Source organism: Taeniopygia guttata, chromosome 7 (assembly GCF_048771995.1).
Source record: "Taeniopygia guttata chromosome 7, bTaeGut7.mat, whole genome shotgun sequence".
NCBI classification, from domain to species: domain Eukaryota; kingdom Metazoa; phylum Chordata; class Aves; order Passeriformes; family Estrildidae; genus Taeniopygia; species Taeniopygia guttata.
In genome coordinates, this window is record NC_133032.1 from 2001781 (window position 1) to 2022957 (window position 21177).

Consider the following 21177-nt stretch of genomic DNA (forward strand, 5'->3'; position numbering starts at 1 on the left):
CAGTTAGACGCACTTGCTGGACTCAGGTTCCCTTCTACCTTGAAAAGTGATATTACAATTAAATAATTAATGATGTTAATACCATTGAGAGAGACTTTCAGATGCCATTTGCTCACTGAGTGCCAGTGAAACTGCTGGACTCGCAAACTCGCCATGGGATGTTGGGAGGATAACCCACTTATCTCCTCATCCATGTCAGGACACCAACAGTAAACAACCTCCTGGGCTCCCACGGGGCTGCTTTTGCACCAGAAGGTAAATTAATTCCCATAAAGAAGATTAATAACGAGCCTGTTGATCCATGGGCAGACATTGAGCCACTCAGAGTGTAGTCAACTCCAGAAATAAAACCAGGAGTGAGAGAGACTTGTTGCCAAATTGATATGGTCAGAATTAAATACAAGAGCACATGATTTGAACAGCTCTCTTCATATGCATACACACTCAAAGAGGAGAACAGCACTCCCAAGAAGCACATGCAGGGCTGGGTCAAGCTTTGAAACATGCAGTTAGAGCAGCTGGAGTGCCAGAACAAAACCAAGCACACTGTGGTTTAGGGAGACATTCATCACTCAGCAAGCAATTAAAACATCTCAGGAAAAAAAAAAATATTCAATAAGGTAGAAAATGTCAGGTTTGAAGAAAAATGTGCTTTCTCCCTCCCTGTAAAAATTCTTAGGGGTTATTTCTGTTTCTAGGTGCCACTCAGTTCACATGCTGAAAGTGCAGAACAGCCAGGCTGTTATATTCAGTTATTTTCAGATGTCTGGTTATTTCAGCCAAAGATCACGACACAAACCCCAAAATCTCTGTTTCTACATAGCAAGTAACAGAGCTACTGTTATCATCCTCTTTGCCATCATCATGGAAAGAAAATTGGGAAGATGGAAGAGATCATGATTTTAAACTGAGATGAGAGAGGATTAAACAATATAAAATCACTTTTAATGTGTGGGTGCCGTTGGAAGGAAGGCCATACAGTTTATTTACCCAAGGATTATGAATTCAAATACAGCATCCCTGATTTCCTTCAGCGACTTTGTGCAAATAAAGTCATCTGAAAGTCATTCTTCCTGCTGGCACCTGTTAAATGCTTGCATAGCCTGAAGCATTCCAGTGATTTTCTTGGCCTTCAGCACATGAACAGAGGTGACACACAGGCCCTCACAGACACAGGGAGCCTCCTGTGACCCTGCTTTGCCAAGTCACTTCTCTTATTCTTTGCCAAACAGGCTGTAGAAAAAATCACATTAAGTGCCTGACCAGACACCTTACATGGGTCATCTTCCCCCACTCCCCTTGACTGCCCAGCCCACAAGATTATGGGTGGGGAGGGCAGAACGACATGGAAATTTACAGCCTGCTGGGCATCTCTTTATAGAGGATTTCTGAGGTTGGACTCCAGGATCTTGGGGGTTTCTTGCCACCTAAATGACTGTGTGGTTGTGAAATTGTAGCAAGACTCACAGGGTGGGAAGGCATGCAAACAAGAAGGAAAGCGAGCAAGCCCTACCTTCTGCACCTGATAGATCTGGGGGAAAGGGAGAGGAAAGAGACAAGGAACAAAGCTAGCGTGAATGATGGATACACAGCAATGCTCCACAGCTTATTCTGGAGGGAAAAAACAGCATTTACAGAGAAAATACAGCAAATATCAATTCAGAGAAGAGCACAGCGAAGCCCTGTGGATTTAGGTAGGACAAAACCAGTGTTTGTATCGTAGGCCTCCCCCATGAACACAGCATTTCCTGTTCCTATTCCCACCAGGCTCTGGGGTGCACATGGGACATTTTATCCCCAGGCTTTGCACCAGGCCAGAGCCCAGCCCAGCTGTGAGCCAGGACCTCTCCTTTTTCCAGCCTTCCCTCCACAGCAGGAACGGATGGCCAAATATTCATCTGGGACGAGTCATGCATCTGCCACCACAATAAAAGCAAACAGCTTTAACTACAGACCAACTGCTCCTCTTTGAAGGACAGAATGTGTCCTTGAGGGATGAAGCACAGTTACAAAAGCACCAACCCCACAAACCTCTCACCTGTGCACAGCACAGTGCCAGTGTGTGAAAATTCTTGGAAAATTCCTTGCACATATATTGCCGGCCTTAAAGGATCCCTACAGGATGCTCTGTCAATTTTGAATGTCTCTGTGGAGCCTCCCACTATTTTCAGGCTTTAACAAATGCCCTGCTGACACTGTTGCTCCATAGTCTTGGAGCACTTTGATAATACACAAAACCTTTACAGACACTCTGCTGTATCTGAATTTTGTGTTCTTGGAGAACTGCCCTTGACTGATGAGCTTTGTGAATCCACATGAAAACAGAAAACAGGTTTTTTCTCACAACTTTCCTAAAACCAGAAACGTTTCTGGGTTCAGAAAAATAACCCCAAATAACCCTTCTTGTTCAAAAACACCTGGCTGGCTGCACAATCCTCTGGTGGCATGGTAGTCAAGTCTCCCAGATTTTGGGGTATTTGGAGGATCCCTGCCATTCACTGCTCTCAGGGATACCTCATGGGAATCCAGATCCCAGTGCTGGGAAGCAAAGCTTATGTCTCTCAATCCCTGCCCTCCTGATCAGGTTCCCCTTCACAAAGGACAACTGCACAACCCAGATTAATGCCTCAGAGGCTTTAATTCCCATTCCAGCAAGAAAGTTAGGACCCATTTAAAAAACAGTAACCAGCCCACTTCCCTTTCCCTAAGAAAGCCATGAAGAGGAAAGTGAACCGGGCCCTCCCACCAGGCTGCACACAATTCCTGGCTTCTCCATGGCACACTCAGAGTGCCTTTCCTCCACTCACAGGAGCCAAACACCACAGGTTCAAATGTGGCAATTACCTCACAGCTGATTAACCTCAAAGCTTTAACTTTTCCATGCTGTTTTTTTCACCCACTCCTCGAGGCAGCTCCATGGAGTCCTTATTTTCCAAAGCCCAGTGCTCCAGGCTTGGCACAGCAGATGTTCCCTGCTGAGTCCAAAGCAAGGTACGCACGGAGCCTCGTGCCCAGGACCCAAATTGCCAATGGACAAGATAACAACGGGACCCTTGTTCAGGCCAGGCACTGTGGAGGGAGGTGGGGAGGTCTCAGGGATAAAGCCAAGTATTAAATATTGTATCTATATCTATATATCTATATCTATATCTAACTATTCCAGCTTTTAATAAAACTTGGGAGTTTTGGAGTAACCCATTAGCCAACAGGCATTACAACAGCTCTGCTCCAAAGTGACTGATCCCTCAGCAGTGCATGAGGGAAAGGTGCCCCTGTCCATGGCAGGGAGGTTGAAATCAGGGGATTTTAAAGGTTTTTTCCAACCCAAGCCATTTTAGGATTCTGTGAGGACATTGTCCCATTTAGAAAATGTGGTACAAGAGAAAACATACACTTTTAAACAATCACCTCTGTTGCTGATGTGTCCCCCCACAAAAAGAGTCAATACATATGTAAGCAGTCAAATGCTTTAAAGAACAGTTTTCTGTATGAGGGTATGACCAAAAAACCCAAATGTTTCATCCACAGTATTAACAGCAGACAGCTTTCCTGACTTCCTCATCAAAGGAGGTTGCCCACAAAACCAAAGTTTTTCATAGAAGCAGGTTTAAAACTGGACAGAAAAAGCCAGTGTTACATGGTAGCAGAAGAAGAGTCTGCTAAAAACATCATCTACATCATCCGTCTCCAAATTTTCCTGGGCATCTTCACACTGAGTGTATAAGACACAGATTAACGACCACAAACCTCCTTCATTTCTTTCCTGCTTCTGTAAGCACCAAGTTTCATAGTCAGTCTCACCCCTTCCCATTTGAGCCACAAGAATCTGCTTTTCCTTTTTTTTTTTTTTTTCTTTTTTTTTGCTAGAAAGCATTGGTAGTATATTTTATTGCAAAGAAATATGAATCCAAAAGGGGAAAAGTATGTGCAAGTGAGGTAAGGAAGGAATTTACAAAACAGCCAAGGCAAGTTTCATGCTGTGCCCTTAAAGCAAGTGCTGCAAATTGAGGCAAGAGATCAGCACAGTGCACTTGCCTTGAACCAGAAGTACAGGCTCATCTGCTGTGTGAACTGGCAGGGAAGAATCTTATCCCACCGATTAAGGAGTGGGAGGAGATCAGTCTCTTTTCACTTCAGGCACTAATATCAGCTTACACTGTGGTCTCCAAGTGTCAGTCCTTGAAGAGACATTTAAAGCCTTGCCAGCAGATAACACAGAAGGCACTGCTACAGAAAGCATTCTCTACAATTAGCCCTACTGCTGCAGCTTTTATGTGTCTCAAAACTGTTACTGTTAAATATTGCTTGGGAAAAAAAGGGTTTAATACATTTCAGGTCAAACTTCTGAAAGAAAAAAATTCTTCCTCGAATTTTACCTTGTAGCCCCATGAGAATGAACAAATTGTTACTCAGAAAAACTGGGCTGCCCACTCCTGGCTTGCTCTTCTGCATGAATTAGTAACAAATACCTGAGTGCACACAGGAATTTGTCTCAGGAGAAGGCACATCTCAACAGTACAAGCCAAAGGGACTGGTCTCAGACCCTGCAGCTGGAAACCAAATGTTTCAAAAGCATAGCAGCATGGCATGGTAAACCAGGACCCATCGCTGCTCTGACTCCCACCAGTGGTGGGAAAACAGGGTAAGGAGGAAATACCATGTATTTTAATTGTCATTCCAGCTCAGAACAGGCCCTGGCAATGAGAGCTGCCCTGCAGTCACTGATGAGTGGAAGCAAACCAGAGAATTTAACCAGACCTCCAGATTAATTATTTACGTCTTAGGTGGGTAGCAACAACAAAGCAGCTCTGAATGAGAAGTCAGAAGCATTCAAGCTGTAACGCTTGTCAGACCTCTGCCTTTCCTAAAGGCTCATCACCAAAAGCACATTCTCTAATCAACATATAAATTGATCCACATCTCTGTGATTCAGGAGTGATCAATACCCTCATCTTCAGAGGGACGCCCCATATCCTGGGCTTATCCCACCACAATGTGGGCAGCAGGAAAGGGGGAATTCTGCCCCTCTGTCCTGCTCAGATGAGACTCCCACCTGCAGAGCTGCCCCAGCCCTGGGGCACAGCACAGGAAGGACCTGGAGCTGCTGGAGAGAGTCCAGAGGAGGCACCAGGATGATCAGAGGGATGGGGCAGCTCTGCTCTGGGGAAATGCTGGGAGAATTGGGAATGCTCCAACAGAAGCCCCATCCAACAGAAAAGATGGTGCAAGACTATTTTCAAGGGACTGGAGTGACAGGACAAGGGGTAATGGCTTCCCACTGCCAGGAAGTAGGTTGACATTGGATCTTGGGAAGGAATTGCTCCCTGTGAGGGCAGTGAGGCCCTGGCACAGGTTGCCCAAAGAAGCTGCGGCTGCCCCATCCCTGGAAGTGTCCAAGACCTGGTTGGGCAGAGCAACGTGGGCTAGTGGAAGGTGTCCCTGCCCATGGCAGGGGGTGGGACAGGTTAAGTTTTAAGGCCATTTCAACTCAACACATTCTGGAATTCTGTGATCAGGTCACAATTCTTGTGCTTGCTTTTTTCTTCAATTTCAGAAAACACTTTTCATATACCCAGCTTATACTTCCCTATGAAACTTGTGCTCACCTTCTCCTCCTTAGCTTCCCCTCCCTGAAGAAAAAAAGGCAACAGAGAAACCAAACCAAAACACCCAAACCACTGGCACGGTTACCCTTCTCCGTGCTGCGTGGCACGAGGCGGTGCCAGGTGAGATGATACTGCCTCTGGAGCACACCTGCAATCCTGCCCCACCGCAGAGCAGTCTGCCACAGGAACTTTCCCACATCTCACCCTGCAACTGAGAGCTCTCTGCCAAAAGCCCATCTATTCCTGCTGTGCAATTTCTCAATCGTATGCGTAGACTCTTCATCCAAAGTCACCCAATTACTTTAAAATGAGGGAAATGAAGTGCAAGATTGAGAAATGTCATAAATATGAGGTGGTGGGCAGGAGAGGAGCCAGTTTCCAAACCCAAATCATTAAAACACCCTCTTTCACTGCCATAGTTATAGCCTGTAATGGTAGCACCTGGAAACTTTTAACTCAGACCAGCAGTGTAAATATATTTCCAAGTAATCCATGCTCCACAAGAAGCCTGCCAGGGCATGCACATGGCTTAAAGCATGAAAAACTACACGCACACGCAATAAATTCATTTATTGCTTTTTAACTCCCAGAAGGGAGTTAGGGCTCTAAAAAGCCTTCTGAAGTAGTAAAACAAGGGCTTTAACTTCTGGTTATTTAACATGGCAGCAGTGGAAAAGTGCTCTTTATGTTTCTGCAAAGTTTGCAAAGGGAAATGAAGAGGGCAGAGAACCAGGTGTACAGGTCTCAGTGTCACAGAAGGTTCCCCTCCAAGGAAGGGGTAGGTGCCAAATATCTTGTGTTGATCACTGCTTGGGATTTTCTGTATTTATGTTTTATTATACCTGCAAGACACTTGTAGCAATGAAAAACTTCCTGCAGCTATCCTTAATATCTCTACCTGGCATCTGGGGGCTAAGATTAAACTATTTTGAAAAGTTACAGAATATTGAAGTGTGCAAAATGTTAAATAAATGTGTTATTTATGCCAGTGAGTTACAAAGCAGAGTGTGATGGGTATCTGTCTGAGCTTTCTATGACTGTGGTATTTCAGAGGGACATCCTGCCCTTCCCAATTTCTATCTATACAAAGTTTTCACACATTTTCAGATTACAAGCTCTTAATTGCAGGAGCTTTAGTTTTCACACCTAAATTTCAGTTTACCAAGACACCCTCTGCAGATCAGCTTTTAATCTGCAAAGGGGTCATCAGCTTCATTAAGTCACCTGCAAATTAGATGGTGTCAGCTGCCAGGACACCCCTATTTACTTTGCTACCCAAACAAAACACATGGTGCCTGTTTAGCACACCCTCCCACGGCTGCTCCCACGTCCCCCCGCCCCAGCTGCCAGCTCAGCAGTGACAGCACTTCCCACTGTGGGCCAGGCTGCAAGAAACATCCTTCAGAAAGCAGCAACTGCAGCAGGAGAAGGCTCCCACCTTCCTCAAGCTCTGTGTTTGCAGCAAGGCAGCTGAGACACATCCAGACCTGCCTCACCAAAAGCTGAGCATGGGCAGCCTGCCCAGGAGCTTTTCTGTGGGCTGGCTGCTGCAGCCTCCACTGGCACTGCTCCGCTGTCACATCCTGATCCACATCCCGCTGTCACCTCCTGATTCACTGCTCCAAAGCTCAACCAGTCCTGCTCTGCACCCTAAAGCAAACGTAGAACCACTGAATAGCAGAATGGCCTGGGTTGGAAGGGACCTTAAGATCATCCAGTTCCACCCCCTGCCATGGGCAGGGACACTTTCCACTATCCCAGGTTGCTCCAAGCCCCGTCCATCCTGGCCTTGGACACTTCCAGGGATCCAGGAGCAGCCACAGCTTCTATAGCCTCACCACCCTCACAGGGAAGATGTTTTTCTTAATATCCAATCCAGCTCTGCCCTCTGTCAGGGTGACGCCATTTCCCCATTTTCCCGCCCCACGTTTATTCTTACTATGTATTCCCAGACCATGACCCCAGACTTCCTATTTCTTCCTCTCTCCTTCAAAAATCTACCGAAAAAACTAAATTGTGACGACTGTTCTCCCTCTTGTAGCCACTCTGCTGTTTCACTGAATGCACGTCACCAAGCACAACTTTTGAGTGCTTCTGGTTCAGTTCACCAGATAATGCTTTGCCAAGTGCAGCTTCTGCCCTTGCCCCTGCCAACAGCAGCCCATGCTTCTTCACAAACTTGGGGTGGGCACGGCACCAGCTTCACAGCAGGAAGCAGAACAGCTTCCCAGTGGAGTTATACAAGGGCCAGGAATTTTCCATATTCATTGGATTTCCAAGGAAGTGATAAGAATCCACCACCTCCAACAGGCACACAAAGAAGCTGCATACTTCAAAGTTTAACATTAAACAAGAATTACTAACCACGAGAATTTTCTGTGAATAATTACGCGGGCTTCACCAAGATAAAATCCTTGCCACGATCCACGTTTTTCCCACATTTTTCCATGATCAACGTTAGTTCCATGCAGACTATTTCAACATAATACAGATAAGCCCTCTGTTCCAGGATCTCTGAAGATCCTCCTCCCTGGATACAGCCCCAGGCACCCCCCAAAGCCTCGGCCTTACCTCCTTCTGCTGCCTCTCCAGCTCTTTCATGCGGATCTCCCGCGCCTCCGCCCGCGCCGCTCGCTTCGCCGCAAGTCTGGCTTCAGCCTGGGAACGGGAACACAGGAATGGGATGAGATGAAAGCTGGGCAACCCAACGGGAACACGCTCTGGAAGCTGGGCAGGGAATGGGGAGGCTTGACTGTAAAGGCTGTAAACACATCTGGAGGAGTTAATTCCCTATTGCAGCTAATGGCCCTGCCTTCCCTAACTTGTTATGGTAACAATGAGGTAAAACACCCCCGTGTGCAGGCACTACCCTCCTTGAGCACACTTGTGTTTAAAAGAGCTCTTTAATTATTATTTGTGTAGCTGGAGAGGAAGCAGGGAGATTTATTTAAGAAAGGCAGGTTTTGCTCTTTTTGTTTTGGGTTGGTTGGTTTTTTTTTTCCTCTCCTGCAGCGTGGATTGTTTTTTATTGATGAATTAATTTGACCAACACCAAACATATTATGTACCATTTTTCCTAACCACTGACACTGTGCACACATCCCTGGGCACAGGATTCAGGTAAACACTGGAGTTCAGTATGCACAGCCAAGGCTTAAATTATGGAGAGAAAATGCACTAGGTCCATTATAAATCTGCAAAATTCCATACTCCAGTCCAAACCTCGCTGGAGTGGAATTCTGCCAAGAACAGACCTCTCGAGAGATCTACAGTGCTTCATCACTTCAGCCCAGTTGGAAGTGATGGAACATCATATAGAGTAACATCTTTAATATTCTGCTTAAATCCCAGGCAAAGCCAGTAGGTCTTACACAGGAAAAAGTAAAATTAGCTCAGGCTTGCTACAGTACAGCCACAGCTCGCCCGGCAGAATTCAGAACAGCTCAGCAGGGAGCCAAAGGCACTGCTCACAGCCAGTCACCCCGGTGTTACACCCAACTCCTCTGCTTCTGAAACCTTTTACTCTAAGTACAGCATCCAAATTGACAGGAAAATCTGCCATAATCTCAAGATCAAGCACACAGAGAAATCAGAACTCCAGTGTTTTCAGCAGCACTTCTAAACAGAAGGAAAACCACCAAAAAAAAGGAAATGTTTAATTTCTTTTCCCTTCTGTAAGTGCAGTCACCACTCAAACCCAGAGGAAAGGGTCACAGCCTTGAAAAACACAAACAAAACATGGAAAAAAAGCCAAAAAAAGGGAGTAGGATGGTTGAAACTTGCAGTTAACAGAAAAGGGCCGATGAAAATCAAGCACGAGCTGATGTATGGGGTGGATCACGAGCCTTGTGATGATGTAGATCTTAAAACCTCAGACTGGAGGAGATCAAGAGGGGATCTCATCAATCCATGCAAATATCCCAAAGGTCACAGAGAGGGTGGTGCCAGACTCTTCTTAGTGGTGCCCAGTAGCAGGATGAGGAGCAATGGCCATAAACTAAAACACAAGAAGTTGCACCTCAGCATGAGAGAGAACTTCTGTTCATCGAGGGTGGCAGAGCACTGGAACAGCTTCCCTGGGAGGCTGTGGAGTCTCCCTCTCTGGAGGCATCCCAAACCCAACCGACATGTTCTGTTATTCTGTGAAGTCTGAAAAATTACTTTTAAAAAGGAAACAGGCCTTCTCAGAGAATTTTTTTAAAAGCCCATTTCAGAAAGAGCAAAGGGCTGGTTTTGCACAGAGCTGCTCTCCCTTGAGTTCTTTGCCTGAATTTCGGGGTAAGTATCTCTGCCATGCACAGAAACTCATAGTAGGAGCAGACCCTCCACACCTGCACCCAAAACCATCACCTCCCATAACCTGTTATTTACAGAGCCAGGTGACAGCAGGCTCTGGGTGCAGCCATGAATCCCCAAACGTGTTTCCAACAACACCTCCCAACCTGAAGCAGTCTGTCCAGGAAAAGAAAGCCCCAGCCCTGCTGCTGCTGGGCAAAGGCTGGGTGGAATCTCTGGCAGGCAGTGCCATGACCCACCTGCAGTGTTTGGAATTGCTCATGACACCCACTGTCTAAACATGGCCTGAAATGTGTGCTAAAGGCACAAAATCACAGCTCTGGAAACAAGCCTGGAAACAAGTGAGGAATAACACCAGCACAAATTGGTTTTTCCCTATGGAAAACAAGGAGTCCTAAAGATTCCATAAGCAAAACACATTAAACAGTACATACTGTGTATGCCCAATGTCCCTCCTGACAGAAAAAGGCAGAGACAATATTATTTGGATGTTAACATGGTTGTAGCTGTCATCCTCATGAATTTCAATAACCAGCTGAGCTTTCACATCAGAACTAAGTGCCTATATGTAAAATTAAGATATAATCCAAATGATATATATTTCCCCTTGTTTTCCTTGTATGATAAGGGCCAAAGGATTTATACACTTGCTAGCTATGTAGCAGAATTACATATTCTCCCAGAAGCAAGAACAATATAATATGAAGTGAAGGAACTTGTAAAATAAGAAAAAAAATTAAAAATTTAGCCAGTTTTTCTCAGGCCTTCCTGAGAATGAGGCTCGCCAGATTCTAAATTACAGATACCAACTGCAGGAAGTTAAATGAATTTTACTTTGTGAAAAACAATACATTTTGTGTGTCATTTCTTAGGATATAATTCTGCTTTTAGTGCCAATCCATGGCACTTTATTCTATTTCATCTTTGCAGCCCTCCAGCTGCCCATTTAAAGCGAACCTGCAAACCTTGTAAGAATAAAAACACATTTTCACTCAGCAGCTTTGACTAACAATGGCGTACATCTTGGAACAAGCACATTGTTTATTTATGAACTTTTTCTTTCCATGACCATGTCAGCCTTAAGTATCTTTGAATAAAAACAGCAGAAACAATATCCTGGGTTCTTGAACTTGAAGCTAAAAACTTGTGGTTATCACAGACTGGTCTTTGTAAGAAGTCATCAAGTGTTATTCCATCCTGAACACTCGTATTTTAAAGCAACTCATTTTCATCACATTGAAACAAATAATTACACAATTGCTCAGGCTGGAAGGGACCTCAGGAGGTCTCCAGCCCACCCTCCAGCTCAAAGCAGGGTCAGCATCACATTCAGATCACACTGCTTAGGGCTTGGTCCAGATAGCTCTTTGAAACCTCTGAGTTTGGTGGCTCCACAGCCTCTCCAAGCTCCTGTTCCACTGCCTCACCATCCTCATGGAGTCAAAGTCCCCACCAAATAATGCTCTTAGCTCCTTAGCAACCCCAACTTCTCTGCCAGAAGGCTGCTGTACCTTAAGGGCTGCATCAAGCACTAAGGAATATTTTCAGGCACGTTCTCAAGGATGTCTGGGTGCCATTTAGATGATTACACAGTTATTTTCACCATGGCTCCTGACCAAACACCAGCTCGTTTGTGCTGGACAAAGGAGGGTTTGTATGAAACAGGCCATCCTTCCCTAAAGGGTTGTTGAGCCCACAGCAAAATGAGAGAAGGGGGGGACAGGAAATATGCAAGGAGAAAAAAAAGGCTTCAGTATGTGAGGCTACCCCTGAGTCTTTGGAGGGTGCTCTCCAGCTCAACAGAAATACATCATGCTGTAGTCAGGCCAGCCATCAAATGGTCAACCTGTGGCCTTCATAATCCCATTTCTAGCATGCTTTGGTGGATGGAAGTACTTAACTGAGAATTATTTTTTTTTTAATACTCTGTAGGTGGCATTGGTGATGAAGCTGTTGTCGCCTGTGAGCTCAGAGGAAGTAAATCCATCAGAACAGGGAGGAGTCCACATCTCACTGGGTAAGATGTTATCGAAGTCAAACTAAAGTCTGTTAGCAAGCCTAACAAATCATGCAGTGAGTGTGGGACAGGACCTGTTGCACACAGGTTTTCCTGTGCCAAAGCCCAGCTCAGGTACTGTGGGTGCCCCCCAGCATGGCACAGGGCAAGGACACCCGGAATAGCCCCACCTGCTCAAGCTGTGAACCTTCAGGACATGTAAGAATAAAAACACAGGCCAGACTTCCAGCCAAACACAGAGGAGCATCAGATTTATTGTGGGCCTCTTCCTCAGAAGCACGGGCGTGACTGAACGCATCAGTTTGTCAAACCACACTCTCTGAGCCTCTTGGACTCTGCTCTGTGCTATAAATACCTTGATTTCTTGCACAGCCTGCAAGCAGCAACGCTAACTTTACATTTCTCTCTCTGTGCTGACTAAACCACAACAGGTTTTGCTTCACTGACTTTGTCCAGCCCAACCACTTGGCAGAGCCGAGAGTCGAGTCACCTCTAAGGGCAGTAGCAGAGACAGACACTGCAGCCTGCAAGAGACACTGCTGAATGTTAGAAAACCACCCAAAAATTCACACAGTTCTGAAATTTAGCTAACTAAAAGCTGTTCTTTAGGCTGCCTAAGGCATAAATAACTATTCAAGGGATGAAAGATTAAAAAAAAATAGAAATCACTAAGACTGAAGGAAGAAGTTCCCTTGACTTCTTAATATCATCTAAAATTCACCAGTGACTCAGCAAGCAATACAGGCCTCAATCAAAAGTGACAGATCACTGTCAAAAACAGAAGAATAAAAATATGAAGCCTAATTGCACTCATTACAAAGCTTTTGCAACTTCCCTTTTATGAAATATTGCTCATCTGACAAGAAGAACTGGCAGCTTCAGCCTTACTGAGCATGTCATACCAAAAAAACCCAAACCTCATAAGAGACTTCCGTAAGGCCCCATGGGCAAAACTACAGGAGATGGCAACCAGACTGCTGAGATGAACACAGAATTGGGCACCAGCTGAAAAATCATCACCTTAATTTATGGGACTCACTCAAATACTACAAATATACACACTGAATTCTTGGTTTCTTATTGCAGTTGCTCAGAATGATTTACAGTCAGCAAGCCCTGAAACAAATGCACTGCTGAACTGCAGAATGCTCATTGCTTTTGCTGGGCTACTTGCTCAGCACTTGACACTCCAGCTGAAGGATCACTCAGCCTGAAAATAAAAACCCAGTCCTGTGCAGCAGCAAATCTTTACTCTGGCTTAAGAAGTTCAGTACGTTTAGATCTGCAGAGGGAAAAATCAAGCAGGTTGTAACATGAGCACAACTATGTCTGAAAAAAAACCCAAACCAGGTATTGGGTGTCAGCTGGAAAGGCTGAGAAGCATCTTCTGCCACCCGCAGCAGTGGGGAGAAGTGGGAGCATGGGATGTGCAGCTGCTGTGGATGAGCCCTGCGTAGCCCCTTTCTGAACACCAGTGGTGGGGACGAGGCCAGGGGATGAAGCACAATGGTGACGGAAGCCGCGGCTTCCTGGCCCCGCGCGCCGCGCCGGGGAAGCTGCGCTGTCATTATCGCAGTGATGAGAGAATTATTTAGGTGAGTTGCTAAGGTAGAGGCCAACGACACACACACACACATCCTGAAGGTGTGCATTCTCAGAGCCTTTCCCTCCTGAAATGGCCAGGGCTTCATTGTTCGCCTGGCAGCCCCAAGACACGGCCAACAAAGACAGGAAGTTATGCTGCTTTTCTGAGCGGTGAAAAATTACTATGTTGACTTGCCACATAGTTACATGTGTAAGAGTTTTCCAGCTATACAAAGCACCCCTCAATTCCAGTGCACTTCAAATTACCTGCTGCTGATGCTAGTAATCAAAGCCAGTGTCATATTTGTCATGGAGGATTGAAGTGTTAGCTTGCCAGCACCAAACCATACCCAGAAAAGCTCTCTGATCCCACTGCCAGAGAAACCTTAAAACACAAGTCTGCCTGACTAAATTACACCTGCTCCCTGTAAGCAACCACTGCTGTGCATTGCTGAAATAACTATTCTCAGGCTGATTTAAACCTCTTGCCAACATGCTAAAGACACAACCAGCCAGTCATCCTTGGGGCCAACATAATTTTTCGTGATGGATGCTGTCCCATTCCAGTATTCTGCATCCTCTTCCTCCTCTTCCTCAAATATTATAGAACTGTTCATTCTGTTTAGCCAAGTCACACTTCATCAGTCAAAAATCTGATAAGGTTTCTTGCACTCCTACATAATTTAAAGTCTGTTTGGACATGCAACACCTGATTTGCAATATTCCTGTAGCACAGCTGACCAACATAGCTACCGGGTAGACCCAGTGCTAACCCATGGCAATGTTTTTCCATTTGTGCAACATATGACCTTAACCCAGGAGTTCCCGGAGCTCACCAGGTGAGTGGTGGCTATTTAGCATCCAAACAAGAGGGATTACAACGACTTCTGTGTTTAAGAGGTCAAACCAGAATATTTATCTGACTTTTTTTTTGCATATGAGTTATAAATACAAACAACACTTTGCACCAGTTACTCACATGGTAATGAACCCGTGAATCACACAGGGCTCGGTCAGCCCACATCCTGCTTTACTCTTCACCTTTCTCTTAAATGCAAATTACTTTCCAGAGGCAGCAAGCTGATGAACCTTAGCCTACACGTAAACACAGGGATTCCATTCTAATAGCCCGACAGCCCATCCTGGGCTGGTCTGACAGCTCCTCTCGCCCCTGCAGTGACAGCGGTGAGCCCGAGGGACAGCTCGCGTCCAGGGATGCCTGACCCGCCCGTAGCCATCCGACGGTCCCAGGGGCTGCTGCGACACTTTACTTAGCAATCATTCACCAGGTCCCGCCGGCTCCCGGAGCAGCTCACGGCTCACGTTACGGTCAGCGATTGTGCACAGCGAGCCCGGGACAAGCCCCGGGCTGGGCGCCGGCCGCTCCCGGCCACCCCGTGGAGCCGTCCCGGCCGTACTGCCCGAGCCCCCCGCAGCCCCCCGGCCTTACCTGCTGCTGGGCAGCCGGGCTGAGGCAGTCGGCAGCCGCGTCCATGGCTCCCGCTGCCGCCTCTGTCCCCGCCCGGCACGGCCCGGCACGGCCCGGGGGCGGAGCGGGGAGCGGGGAGCGGGCGGGGAGCGCGGCAGCGCCGGGCGAGCACACACACCTGCCGCCGCCGGGCATCGCTCCGAAACCCGCACGGCAGCACCGCGGGAAGGGCCTCCTCGCCTCCTTCTGGTCCCCGAGGAAGAGAAACACAACATCCCGACATCCCTCCGGGCTGCGCATCCACCAGACAGATGCTTGTAAATGTATATTCCTATTTGTTATGAACAAAACAGCCTGGCTGGGACACTTGGCTTGGGCTAAGTACTGACATTGAAATGTTAATTAGCTGATTGTTCCTGGGAATCACCTACCTCCCCCCACTCTCACTACCATTCTAGGACTGGGATGCAAAATAATCCAGTGGAATCGTGGGAGGGGGTTTTGGGGAAAAAACACCCCTAAATGGAAAAGATGGGCACAGTGGAAGGGGCTGGATGGGTGTGCTGGTTGGGGAAAAGGGAACCCCATCCCTAGTCTGTGTTTGACCTGTCACCATAACCTACAGAGGACCAGAGTGGACTGGGCTGTGGGAAGCAGGAGCAAAGCACACACTTCCTGGTGTTACCAGGAGAGAAGGAGAGGGATAGATGCTGCTGGGCTTCGGCAGCAGGCTCTGCACATCCCCTCACCCTGCGGCCACCAGAGTGTGGGAGGAAAGGAGAGAGGACGGTCTGCTGGGACTTCAGATACGGACTGCACACCTCTTCTCCTCCAGCTACGGCTACCGGAGAAGCTACAACAGCGGGGGCGAGCTCCTTGTTGAGCCCCCTGCCGAGCTGACTTTTTAATAAAGAGCTGACTATTAATAAAGGCATAGACCCCGTTCATTTCACTATTCACGCCAGGCGGCCTTTGCATGGCACGAACAAACCGCCCCACTGCCGTTAATTGCTGCAATTATATCGGTGCTGCGGATTGCCTTGTGTAGAGCCGAGCTTAAAACGTGCCATCCACCCGTGGTGGATAGGCTGGTGGGCTGGTGTTGGTTTTATTCCTTCAGAAATAGCATTACACGCTATGGAATACTGAAAAGAAAAAAATCCGAAAATGTGTGATTGAAGTCTGACAGCACTACGGAAGAGCAATCGGGAATAGTGGCTTGCCAAAACTAAAGGACACCCTGCATTTCAAAAGGTCTCTGGTGATGAGCTGGATGAGCCGAGCAGGAGGATTAGAGGGCACAAGTGGTTTTAAGTGGCACTAAAAGGAACGATACCCTAAGAACAATTGAAGATACGGTCAGAGCACTTATCTTGGCTCCACAGAAGTTAATGCCATCTGTCGATTCCACCGGATTTCACCCAAAGCATCTCTCATTTCCCTTGACTTCGCCTGAAGCTCGAACCCCCATCCCCTTGGAAAGGCCCGGGAGAGCTGCGGAGCCTGAAGAGCTCATTTTACCCAGTGCCATTCCACAACAGCAACAGCAGAGCGCTCGGGGAGCCATCCCTCCCTTCCTGGCACGGCATTTTCCACGGCAAGCCAAACAGGTTGCTCCTTAGCAACTCAGCCTGCGCCCTCCTTCCCGGTCAGCGAGCCCAGCGAAGCCTCCACCCGGGGCTGAGCTCAGTTTTTCCATGAGCTGCATGCCCAGGACGAGGAATCTGGCTGCTCAGGCTGGCAGAGCACACGCTGCCATGCTGCTCACAGTATTTTAGCTCATTTGGAAGCGCTGGCACTGTTTTATTTGGGGGCAATACTTCAGCTGGATTCACTGGCAGTCCCTGGACCCAAGCCATGTCCCACTGTCCCTGGGAAGGCCAGTCATGCTTCCTTTAAATAAAAGGGATTAGGGATGTCTAACTTGCACCCTGTCCCTGGGAGAAACCCTGCTTGGGTCAGGTGAAGCTTTACAATTGTAGAACAGACTGGTTTTATGTGAGTCATAGAACTACAGAATGGTTTGGGTTTGGTAAGGAAGGGACCTTTAAGTCCATCCAGTGCCACCCCCAGCCATGGGCAGGGACACCTCCCGTGAGACCAGATTGCTCCAAGCTGTGTTCAGCCTGGTCTTGGACACTTCCAGGGATCCAGGGGCAGCCACAGCTTCTCTGGGCACCCTGTGCCAGGGCCTCAGTGCCCTCACAGGAAGGAATTCCTCCCCAGTATCCCTCTGGCAGTAAGAAGAGATCCCCCTGTACCCTGTCACTCCCATACACTTTGTCAAAAGTCTCTGTCATTCCTATAACAATTTCTTAAAGTACTGAAAAGCTGCAATAAGATCTCCAAAGTCACATCTTCCATTAAACTCCAAAGCCACCAGTTGAGCCTACAAGTTATTTTTAACTTCCTCACCAGGTAAACGACCCAACATTGCTTTAACAAAATAAATAAACTGTCTCAAATCCACTCCAGCATGTGTATGAAGAAACTAATAAATACTACATGCTCCTGTGAAGCATCTATAATTTAAATCACTCCGTTCATCCTCCAGTAGGTGTGTCTTTTGTGAACAGCCCCAAGTCCAGGAGAAGTCGTGCCCTAATTCCCAGAAGCTGCTCAGCATTCAGTTTTGGTTAGGTAAGAGCATATTTGGGGCTTCCAGCTATGTTTGGTGCTCAGCTGTGAAGAAGGCACTTCTGGACTACGGCAACTCACCCCAAGGCAACCAAACCAGGCACCGGAATCTATTCTTCAGGAAAAGTGCATATTGCCTTATATGTAGACATTTTAACAGAGAAGGGGAGTGATGTTAACTGTGCAAATCTGTAGAATCAGAACAATACAGCATGACAAATATCTTCATCTTAGCTCAAAACAGACAATTTGTTCTGGTTCTTGGCTAACAAGAATTAACCTCCCCTTCCATTCACTGGCAAATCCCTATAGGGTTTGCACTGTCACTTGGAAAATACACGGAAAATATAAGTATTTCCTACACCAGGCATAAATTACCCCCCCACGCACACACCTTTTCCTATTTATTTTCCAAGCCAAGATGTTTGGTTTTACTCGGTTTATTTGAGGAAGCACTTCATACACACCCCAGGATAAATTCAAACAAACAACTGTACTACACACCTGCTGGGTAGGAACTGAGGGATCAAGAGGTCTTTTTAATGCTAGCAACCTTCCATTTTTCAGCAATACAGAGCTGACAGTGCTCTGAACACATTCAGCATTTTGTAATTGACTTTATGTAAAAGGAGGCTCGGAATTCCAATCAGGTCCTGACAAATCCCCTCAAAACTGCAGTGCCTATCTCATCATAACTTTCTCCTATTCAGAAAAACATCAGCATCTTCTGAAAATGATATTTATTTATTTATTCAGCACACAGTTCTTGTGTCCATGCATTTCCCATCTGAAATAGGATGCTGTGGAAGAGTGACATTAATTCCAGGACATATATAAGCAAGAAGGATGTCCCCATTTATGCATTGCATGTACTAGAATGCTAAACTGAGCATAAGAAAAACAGGTAATGGGAGATTTAGATATGGGAAAAAAAGAGTCAGTTGACACTTCCAGAAACCTGGTGGGATAACTGTGAGCTGGGTATGTCCAAGCAGGAAGTAAAAAGGAAGTTTACTGCACTTAGGACAGCACTCTGATTCCAATGACACAGACTCCTTATCTCCCCATGGGGAACACGCCTCTCCTTTGCAAACAGGCACGCACAAAATGCATGCCTGCGCTCAGAACAATTCAATCCTCCACAAATGCTGGCCCAAATCCTAAAAATCAGCTTTCCAGAATGGCAGTTTACCCATAACAACCAACCACCGAGGAGCTGTGTCAGAAGCAAGAGGGAAAGATCACCCAGTCAGCCTCCAGGTATGTTAATATCACTGATAACTCAAATTCCAAGGAAGCCTGGCCCTCAGCACAGCTCATACTCAATTGATTTTTATTTTGTCTTTAAGGCATGCTGTAGGTAGGTTTAGAGGCATGCAAGTAGAAATAAAGCAGTCAAAACCTTTAGAGATAGGTTTAAAAACTGAAAAACCTGCACCTTAGAGCATTCTGACTCCAGCTTAGCTCACCTCAGTATTAATTCTTCAGCAATACAGCAGCCACTTCCCAACACTGTCCATCGCCTCCATATATAACTCAGATTATATCATTTATAGCCATAAAAATGAAATTCTGTAGTGCATTTCCTGCATTCTCTTCAAGTGGTATCACTTTTGGTGGATTTGCCAGTGTTGGATTATTGGTTGGACTTGATCTTTCCCAACCTAAATGACTCTACAATGTCTGCCAGTGTCTTATTCAGTCCTGGTTTTCCAAACAGTGGGAACAGAGAAATAAAGTCTCATTTTTGGGAAAAAAAAAAGATTAAAAAATACTCATATTAGAATAAATATTTGGTTACTACAATTTTTGGGGTTTTTAAAAATAAGGTTCACAGTGTTCTTTGAATGCTGAAGAAAGGCAATAAAAACCTCTGGAGTGACACCCACCCAAAGTGAGAGAGACAGGAAAAGTGACATCTGTGCCTCATCTCTTCATCCTCCCTGCCTGCTGGGCCATCCTGGCACGCCTGGAGCCCAGCTGGCCACGGAACAAAACCTCCTTGTACCGTCACCAAGGCACTGGACTCCAGCACACGCAGCCAAGTGCTCCTTAGGAAAACAATGTCCGGTTTTCAGCACCAAAATCCCCTGCCAGGATCAACAGATTATCTTCTGCACAGAGCCTGGAGGGAGGAGGAGGAGGAGGAGGAAGGAAACTGCTGGATCAGGCACAAGTCAGCCTGAGTCATGCTCCAGCAGGGAAGCTGGGAGGCTCTTGGGGAGCCTCTGGCACATTCGTCACTCAGCTTCAAAAGAGTGATGCCATCAACATTTGCATATTGAATTGTTAGAACCCTAGATGCTGAAAATTTTAAACTTAAAACCCAAACAAACAAAAAAATACTATATTTAACCTAAGGCCATAAAAAAAACCTTCCACAATTAATTAATAACACTAAAATTACAAGTATATCGTTTAAATAAAGCTATATACTATAGTATGTGTATAGTATATGCCTGTATATGTCTATATGTATAATAGATATATATGTCTCTATGTATAATTTATATAATATCTATATAGAGATGTGTCTCTATGTATCACATATATGTCTATATGTATAATACCACATATGTCCATATGTACAATATCACATATATCTATATGTATAATATAAAGTTTAAAGTAGTATAATATAATAAAATATATGAAACAAACCAGAAGTATTAAAATAAAAACTAATCCTTCTTCTTTACCTTCTTCTTCCTTCTTCTTCATGAGTTTAAGTAGAGTTTTGTAATTAGACAAAAAAGTCTGCATTGCAGACTTCAAGTAATTAGTTATTGAATTAAAAGTAAAAATAATTCAAGTTTCATTTCTTAATTAGATAGTTTAACCTTAAGAAAACCTTATAATAAAAGATAATTAACCATTTTGTACCTTGTTAGTAAAATACTACAGAACTTACTACTATATATAAATAATAGTATATATATATAAAACCTATAAATAAGAAAAAATAAACATTTAAACCTAAACACAAAATATCACCTCAAAAGCTTCAATCCCAACCTTAACAAAAGTAGGAAAAAAGTAGCAAAAAAAGTAATAGTAGTAAAAGTAGTAAAAATAGCAGTATTAAAAATAGTAAAAGCAGTAAAAAAAACCCCGAAAAGCAACATTGAATATATTAAAGCCAGACTACTTCAGCTTCAGAAATTTGAAATACCGGTGGATGAAAGCTTCAGAAATTGGAAATTTGGGCATATGAAGAGTTACATGATCTTCCTGTTTTAGAAGAGACAGATTCAAGAGTGGTTCCCATAATAAAACTTCCTGGCCTAGTGTTAAGCTTTTCCATTCCTTTGCTTAATAATGGGAAAAAAAAAAAAAAAAGATCAAACCAATGGAAAAAGAAAGAGTTTTGGTTCGGATCGTCTCATAGAACCTGAGTGTAAAAAAACCCATGTAGAAAACTACAAAAATGATCCAGCAAGAGCCTTTTACTTGTAGAAAAGTGCTTTTCTGCTGCTGTATCCATAGCACAAGGCTGTGCCATCTCCCAGGTTCTGCTTCCAATGTAATGAGATTAAAGAGTTGGAATAAACCATTCCCACCATGATTGTAAATTTTGTGAATTGGAAACCCAGCAGCAATTCCAAAAA

At 45.4% G+C, this 21177-nt stretch overlaps 1 protein-coding gene across 41 annotated transcripts in view; it reads right to left on the reverse strand.

Moving 5' to 3' along the window:
- Positions 1-21177, reverse strand: part of LRRFIP1 (LRR binding FLII interacting protein 1) — a 103142-nt gene that overhangs the window by 49637 nt on the left and 32328 nt on the right. For 7 of the 41 annotated variants that reach the window (XM_041717266.2, XM_072931888.1, XM_041717254.2 and 4 more), the window contains exons 1-3: positions 14954-15245; positions 8178-8264; positions 1514-1531 (exon numbers count right to left, since the gene is read on the reverse strand). In XM_041717266.2, coding sequence (XP_041573200.2) covers positions 1514-1531; positions 8178-8264; positions 14954-15232 — 384 coding nt within the window. In that variant the 5' untranslated portion in view covers positions 15233-15245. Of the gene's footprint in view, positions 1-1513; positions 1532-8177; positions 8265-14953; positions 15249-21177 lie in introns of those variants that run through there. The other 34 variants (XM_072931891.1, XM_041717251.2, XM_041717246.2 and 31 more) reach the window with 18 other exon arrangements.